The sequence below is a fragment of the Phaseolus vulgaris genome, chromosome 5 (assembly GCF_051622355.1).
Source record: "Phaseolus vulgaris cultivar YP4 chromosome 5, ASM5162235v1, whole genome shotgun sequence".
Lineage (NCBI taxonomy): Eukaryota > Viridiplantae > Streptophyta > Magnoliopsida > Fabales > Fabaceae > Phaseolus > Phaseolus vulgaris.
Window position 1 is genome coordinate 33,796,780 of NC_143502.1, and position 7,636 is coordinate 33,804,415.

Genomic DNA, 7,636 nt, shown 5'->3' on the forward strand with positions numbered 1-7,636 from the left:
AGGCTCAACCCTGAGAAGTGTGCGTTTAGTGTGGAGGGAGTAAAATTCTTGGGTTTCATGTTAAACCACCGGGGAATCGAAGATGCTTAGCCATAACAGAGATGAGAAGCTCTCAGAAATTAAAAGAAGTGTAGCAACTCATAGGCCATCTTACAACCCTGTTGAGGTTCGTTCCTCGGTTGGCCGAGCAAACTAGACCCATGGTAGAACTCATTTGGAAGGCAACCAAGTTCAAATGGGATGAAAAGTGTGAAGACATCTTCCAACAACTGAAGGCGTTTCTATCTTCACCGACAGTGATCCAAAAACCAGGGCCCGACCATCCTATCATCATTTACCTGTTAGTCTTAAAAGAGGCCGTCAGCACAATTTTGGTGGAAGAGGTTGACAAAGAGAAACGTTCGGTTTACTTCGTTAGTCAAACGCTACACGCAACCGAGACGAGGTATCAAATGATAGAAGAGGTCACGTTCGTCCCCGTCCTAATGGCAAGACGGATGAGGCCCTATTTTCAAAATCACGCCATAGTGGTAAGAATTGACTATCCGAAGTGACGAATAGTGCAAATATACCATGAAAATCGGTTTACCGCTGGGATGATTTAAATACAGATAATAACTTTTGGGTAGGGAGCCTTCGTGGGAGGTTATCAAGCACAACATAGACCTCCAACTCCTCGACACTCCTCAAACTGTCGTTTTTAAGGGTTTTTTTACTAGTGACCTTTCTCAGCACAACCGTTCTCATTCTTGTTTGTATTCCTCTTCTCTTTTCACCGCAACCCTTCTCTTGTTACTCTCACCGAAAATCCTTCACATTCTCATTCTCATTCTCACTTATCTCCAACTTTTCCTTTATTCTCTCATTCTCACTTAACTCCAACTTTTCCTTTATTCTTGTTTCACACTTGTTTGAAGAAAAAGGTTCATTCATTGTTAATATTCAATCTTTCTACTTAATTTTTGACTCTGAATGTGAAAAACCATTCCACTAACACAAAAGTTTCCTTTTCTGAATTGCAATATCATATATTTTATTTTCTCATATTATAAATTGAATATATAAGATGTTTATAAAATAAAGCTTTGGTTTTGGTTTGTGTACATGCCAAATTAATAATTAATGTTGAAGGTACTATACATGGACCACAAGAAAAATGTGCATGCAAACGTATATACTATAGTTCAAATAATAATAATAATTGAAAATGATTATTATAAACGTTATATTATATTAAATTGAGTGGCGTTTAAAGCAGATGTTATTAAATTTACACTGAAATTGGTTTATCCAATTTCAAAATTACGACATTTATCACTGACATAAATTAAACGCTTAAAACCGTTACTTTATACAATGTATTATATGACGTCTGCTAATGTGGTTCTCAATTGACGGTCACATTATACTTTGTGGCAGCCAAATTTGTGGTGGTACGCAGTACAGCCACACACATATATTGTGACGGTTAGTTATAAACGTCACTTTATACGAAAATAAATGTCACCACATACACATATTTTTTTAGCGAATAACAAAGGGTCCATGATAATCATATAAATAAACACAAATTTTGAGAATAAGATACATCATCATTCTATACTAACAGTACCGAGCACCAAATATTGAGATCTCACTTGAGCGTCGGAGTCCCTTTTGTAGGTACTATCAGAGCTTGGAGTTCACAAGGAATAGAAGCAGAGGAGTGAAGGCAGAGTTATGAGACCATTTCGAGAAGAAGGAAGGAGAAGTAGACTGACCGAATGAGAAGGACGATAATAATTCTCTTGTTTGAGAATACAAATAAATTCTTATTTTATTTATTTTAATTTTAATTTTTAATTTAAAATATTATAATATTATTATAAAGGGTTGTTGAACCTTATATAAATACCACTGCGGAAGACTCTGAAACGGACTCGTGCTTTCCTGGTTTATTTTACAGACCAATTAGCTTTGTTTGAAAAAGAAACAAAAGAGAAAAAGATGAACTGCTTCGAGGAAGATGTTCCTATGCCTCTGAGTCCTATGGCAGATTACCTTAGCAGCTCTCTGATAAACGTGTTTGTTCTTTGTGCTGTTGAATCTGAGATTCCAATTGATGACTCAAAATTTCAACCTCTGCTTGAGAACAAGTTACTTCCCATATGCTCCAGATTCTCATGTATCATGGTACGTATAATTTATTACTATATTCCATCACCTGATTTAGAGGAGAATTGTAATTTTTTTTCAAATTTTACTTATCTTCCAATTTTGATGGTTTTGTTATATACATAAACAGATAACATGAGCTGTAGAAAACCATGCTATTTTGTAATTGTAATTTACCTCAATGGCTTTCTTTATTTGTACCATCTTTGTCATAATACTTTCTTGGGTTTTGTTCTTATGTTTTGGGCAATATTTTCATCAAATGGGTATAATAATATTAATATTAATATTAATATTAACGGAATGAGAGTTTTATTAGTCAAAAAACTTATTTGTTGAAATTGAAAAAAGTTAAGAACTTCTCTTGTAGAAAATCTTAAAGACCACTGATAGAAGGGTGAAATTGAACTTTAATTGTGCATTGGAATTGAATTTAAAAAGAAAAGATTCTTTTGTGTTGTTGGTTCCAAGAAAAGAATCATTTGATATTGTTACTGCATAACTGGAACAGGTTACTGACAAGAATGGAAAAAAAGTTTGGAAACAAGTTGATGTTAACCCAGAGGATCACATCAAGATTCCTAAGTTTGCATCCACGAATCGAACACACAAATTATATGACGAATGTCTTGATGGATACATGTCAAAAATAGCTAATGAACAGTTACGAGAAGATCAACCACTTTGGGAAGTGCATATATTTAACTATCCAACGACCAAAGCTGCAGGAACTATTTTATTTAAGCTCCATCATGCACTTGGAGATGACTACTCTTTCATGGCGACTTTCCTTTCGATAACACAAAGTGCTGATAATCCTTCTCTTCCAATCAAACTTCCTTCAAGCAAATTGGTGGAATCAACAAGTACCAAAGGCATGGTTAAACGATTATCTCAAACTGCTTCTGTGTTGTTAAAGAGTGCATTTGATTTTGGCTGGAGTTTCATGAAAAGTAGCTTGATGCCAGATGAACAAACACCATTAAGGTCAGGACACGAAGATGTAGGGTTTCGACCTATGAGTATCATAAATGTTTCCCTCTCATTGGACAGCATCAAAGAAGTCAAAAACGAACTCAAAGTGGTACGTCCAGACTTGTTTTCTATACTTTAAATGTTGCTTTCAAAAATTTAATTTAAAGTACCTAAATTTTAACCTGTGATCTTGAGATTGATCTAATGACCAGCTAGGTCAATAATCTATTAAACGACGATAAAAATAATTTGAAGAATAATAATACTTAATTTTTAAAATGATTTTTAAATTTGTATATATAATGACTGATTTTTTTTCCAAATCAATTTATATTTAAGAATTATTTTACTGTAATGCCATGAACAAATATTTTTTTAAAATTTAAAATTTTAAAACTAAAGAAATCATTAAATAAAATATTTTTTTTTAAATTTGTTAATTTTAAAACTACTTTAATTAATTAATTTATTAAATTTATATACTATTTTAAATATTAAAAAAATATTAATATCTAAAATAATTTCTGTTATTAATAAATAATTTTTAAATTTATATTTGATTAGCTACCAATTTTTAAATATAAAATAATTAATAACTAAAATTTTGATAGTTAATTAGATATCAATTCAAAATTAATTTATAAATTTTATTAATAATAAAAATTATTTACATACTAATGATTTTTTTTTCTCTATTCTCATTTAATAATTTTATTGTAATTTAATATGATTTTTTATTTTTAAAATTATTTTTTTTCTTCTTTCATGATCCACCAGATTATGTTAGTTGACGTACATCTGAAACATTAATTCTAAGATGACAATTTATTTGTTGAACTTTGTAGGGTTTTTTTTTTCCCATTTTTTTTTTCTGTACGTGCAGAGCATAAATGATGTGTTGGTTGGAGCAATTTTCTTTGGCATTCAACTGTACATGAAGGCAAAGAATCAGAAATCAGGCACATCAGAAAGTACTGCACTGGTGCTGCTTAATACCAGGAAAATAAGAGCTTACAAATCAGCGAAGGAGATGCATACCGATTCTGAGGCACCTTGGGGGAACAGATTCCACTTCATGCATGTTCCAATTCCCATGTTAAGTGATAACAATGAATTGAACCCACTTGAGTTTGTGTTAGAAGCCAAGAAAAAAATCAACAGGCAGAGAACTTCTCTAGCAGTACCAATGGCTGGCGTGCTTTTGCGTTTGTTGAATCAAATCAAAGGACCACAGGTTTGAAATAATCATGTTTGTGTGATTATCTGAATGCATGAACCCTAGTTGCTTTTCAAACTGATTCTTTTAACTATCATTAGTGTTCTAATCTTTTATTTAGTTAAAGTGAGTAATGACAGTTTTTTGTTTGTATGTTGCAGGCTGCTACAAATTTCTTGTATAAGACCATGAACAATGCAAGTTTGAGCATCTCGCACATGGTTGGCCCAGCAGAAAAAGTGACTTTGGCTAATCATCCAATTAAAGGCTTGTACTTCATGACTGTCGGTTTATCTCAGGTCTCTCTTCCTATGGACTGAAAAAATAAATAACTTCCTAGAGAAATAATTATGAAAAGATTGAAACTGGCCTGCTTCTAAGAAAACTATGATATTTTGGAACACAAACTTATAAATTATAGTGAATATTATAGGTATTAAATATGACTTTTTAATTATTTTAATTTACACCGTTTTTTTATTAGTAATAAAAAATAAATAAATGACAACCACTTCAGGGGTGGTTCAACCCTTATACAAAATTATACAATAACTAACTTCTAACTAGAACCGCCTATCTAACTAACAAAAGCACTATCCATACTAAAAAAAAACCTAATATACTTCAAGAAACCATCATCATGCACGTCAAAGGTTTCAAACACCAATTAGAATAGGAAAACGAAGCAGAATGAGATTTTACAGACATCCAAGACCAAACCTTTACTTGCACCATTACAAACACTTCTGACACATCAGCCACACTCCTTTTGAAAATGATAAAATTTTTGTGATTCCAGATTTCACTCACAACCCCAACCAAGCTGTACTCTTCACATCATTAACCGAATCTGAAGACTGACTCATCATGAACTGAGCAAAGTTTGATATAGGATCAATGTGAGACACAAATGACACTCCAAGCCACTCAGATCAAAAACACCAAACACGCCAAGCGAAATTGTAATCGAAAAACAAAATGGCGGTAATGTTCTTCCTCCTTTCCACACAGACAACAAAAAAAATTTTCAAGCATCACCCATCGCCTTTGCAAATTAATTTTTAGGTGAACTTTATAAGAAAATTAATAAATAAAAATTAGTTTTTTAAAAAAATAATGATGTACATATATTTTAAAATGACTTATTTTATTTTAACTTTTGATGTACATATATATTTTATGTGTAATTTTAGTTTTAGTTATAATTATTAATATTTAATTTTCATAATTTTAAAATATTTTAAATTAAGGTCTTTATTTTAAAATGTATCTAATAATTAATTCACTGCGAAAGTGAGAAGTGATAAAGTTAATTCTCCTCACAATATGTTTTGCAATCTTTAGCCAAGAACGCACATGGCTTGAAAGCTCATATCTTATAGATAATGCAATATTTAAAATATATAAAGCAGTGATAAACACCAGTTGTTGTCGAGTTAGGTAACACGCAATATTGAAGTAAGAAGAAGATAATGTCTTATTTAGTGTTTCTTCTCCTTAGACATAATAGACATAAATGTGGCTGAATTGTGATTCCTTGTTAGGACTGTCGACGACGACCATTGAGCCTGTGCCGGAGAGCCGTGTGTCTATGGTGGAAGAGAGAAGTCCGGAGAATCGTTAGAGATGGTGGAAAATGGGGTTGAAGGTTATTTCAAACGGAAGTCATTTTACAAAATTTTTGAAACTTATGGTATTTTTACTGAGTTCTTAAACTCATGGTATTTTACGGAAGTTTTGAAACCCATGGTATTTTACAGAGGTTCTTAAATTCATGGTATTTAACAGAGGTTCTAAAAGACTTTTGGCAGAGAAACACGCTCCCCAGGAATGATTTAACGAAGAAAACTGCAACCTTTGGTAAATGACTTAATAGAAGTTTTAACCCAGAATAATATAAAAATAAACCCACGCTAAAACTATTTTTTCTTGTAGTGTTAGTTATATAGTTTTAGTTCTCAACTACTTTAGATTTTAGAGTTATAACTAAAATCTTGGTAATTAAAGATATCAATTTAAAAACCAATTCTAAAATAATATATAACTTAACTAATATAATAATTAATTATTTTTCTTTTTAAAATAATACCTAATTTAATTTTCATTACAAACAATATCTGCATTTGCAAGCATTTATATAGGTTTAGTATCGCGACCCTAATTATGATCCACTAAACTAACTTTAAATATCTTTTACTTGTTGTATATGAAATATGAGTGTCTAAGGATATGTATATGCTTTTACTCTTGTTGATGTTCTTCATTCTCAAGCATAATATCAAAGTTTAATGCATGATTAAGCAACTGTTGTATTGTTCTATAAATTTTACTTAGTTCATACTAATGTTTCAAAACATATTTTGTGATGGATTTACAGAGTATCACAGTGACTATAACAAGCTACATGGGACATTTAAGAGTTGGATTTGGAGTAGAGGAAGGCTTCATAGATGAATACCAACTCAAGTCATGTTTCGAGACATCTCTGCAGAAGATACTGGAAGCAGGAAAATACAATTTACCTCTGGGAAGTAGATTATAGATCATAGCATCATAGTTATTTCGTACTACAATATTTGAAATATTTTATAGCATATATTAAATTTTGAAAAAGTGGGGTGACGTACGTCAATTTAAAGCAAAATAAACATTAAAATAAGTAAAGAATCTCCAAGGAATTAGGTGATGCATGTCTGGTAGTAGTTAATGTATTGTGTGACTTGTATTGCATTGTAGTGCTCTGCAGCAACAATAAATATTTGAGTCAATTATGGTTTGCTCTCCCCAGATATATTTATATTTTGATTTTATATAAATTTGTTTGATTTATTTTTAATGTATTCATATTATTCTATTTCAATAAAATAAAAAATAAATAAAATAAAAAGTATTATAGAAATAAAAACTGTACTAATTAAAATGACTAAAACAACATAAAAATGATTAAAATAATATTTCTATACGAATGAAGTTGAAAAAATATTTTTTGAAAATAAAAATGCATAATTATATTTCAAGCAATATACTTAACTTAAATATTTGAATAATTACATTTTATAAGTTACTATATATTATTTGTAAAACTACTTGTTATCATGCATACATTACAAAAAAAATAAAATTAATGGAGATTATTGAGCGAAGGTTAATATCACTTAGAAAATAATTTAATTAATTGAGTTTTTTTTTAATCTTCGTTAAGTTCCAAAGATTATTTCAAAGCCTCAACAAAATAATGGATGTTCTTTAACTTTCGTTAAATTTCTAAGATTTATTTAAAAACTTCAGAAA

At 30.6% G+C, this 7,636-nt stretch overlaps 1 protein-coding gene across 1 annotated transcript; it reads left to right on the top strand.

The window, feature by feature from the left end:
- The first annotated feature begins 1,938 nt into the window (after positions 1-1,938).
- On the top strand, positions 1,939-7,085 carry LOC137834487 (wax ester synthase/diacylglycerol acyltransferase 5). Its single transcript, XM_068642522.2, has 5 exons — positions 1,939-2,172; positions 2,666-3,238; positions 4,013-4,363; positions 4,507-4,644; positions 6,723-7,085. The coding sequence occupies exons 1-5, from the start codon at positions 1,987-1,989 to the stop codon at positions 6,885-6,887; spliced, it is 1,413 nt and encodes a 470-aa protein (XP_068498623.1). The 5' UTR covers positions 1,939-1,986; the 3' UTR covers positions 6,888-7,085.
- The last annotated feature ends 551 nt before the right edge of the window (positions 7,086-7,636 follow it).

Bases quoted from the DNA above. Each gene is read 5' to 3' on its own strand.
- LOC137834487 (XM_068642522.2), top strand. From the start codon at position 1,987: ATGAACTGCTTCGAGGAAGATGTTCCTATGCCTCTGAGTCCTATGGCA. The intron at 2,173-2,665 runs GTACGTATAATT...TAACTGGAACAG, and splicing joins CCAGATTCTCATGTATCATG to GTTACTGACAAGAATGGAAA. The intron at 4,645-6,722 runs GTCTCTCTTCCT...ATGGATTTACAG, and splicing joins TGACTGTCGGTTTATCTCAG to AGTATCACAGTGACTATAAC.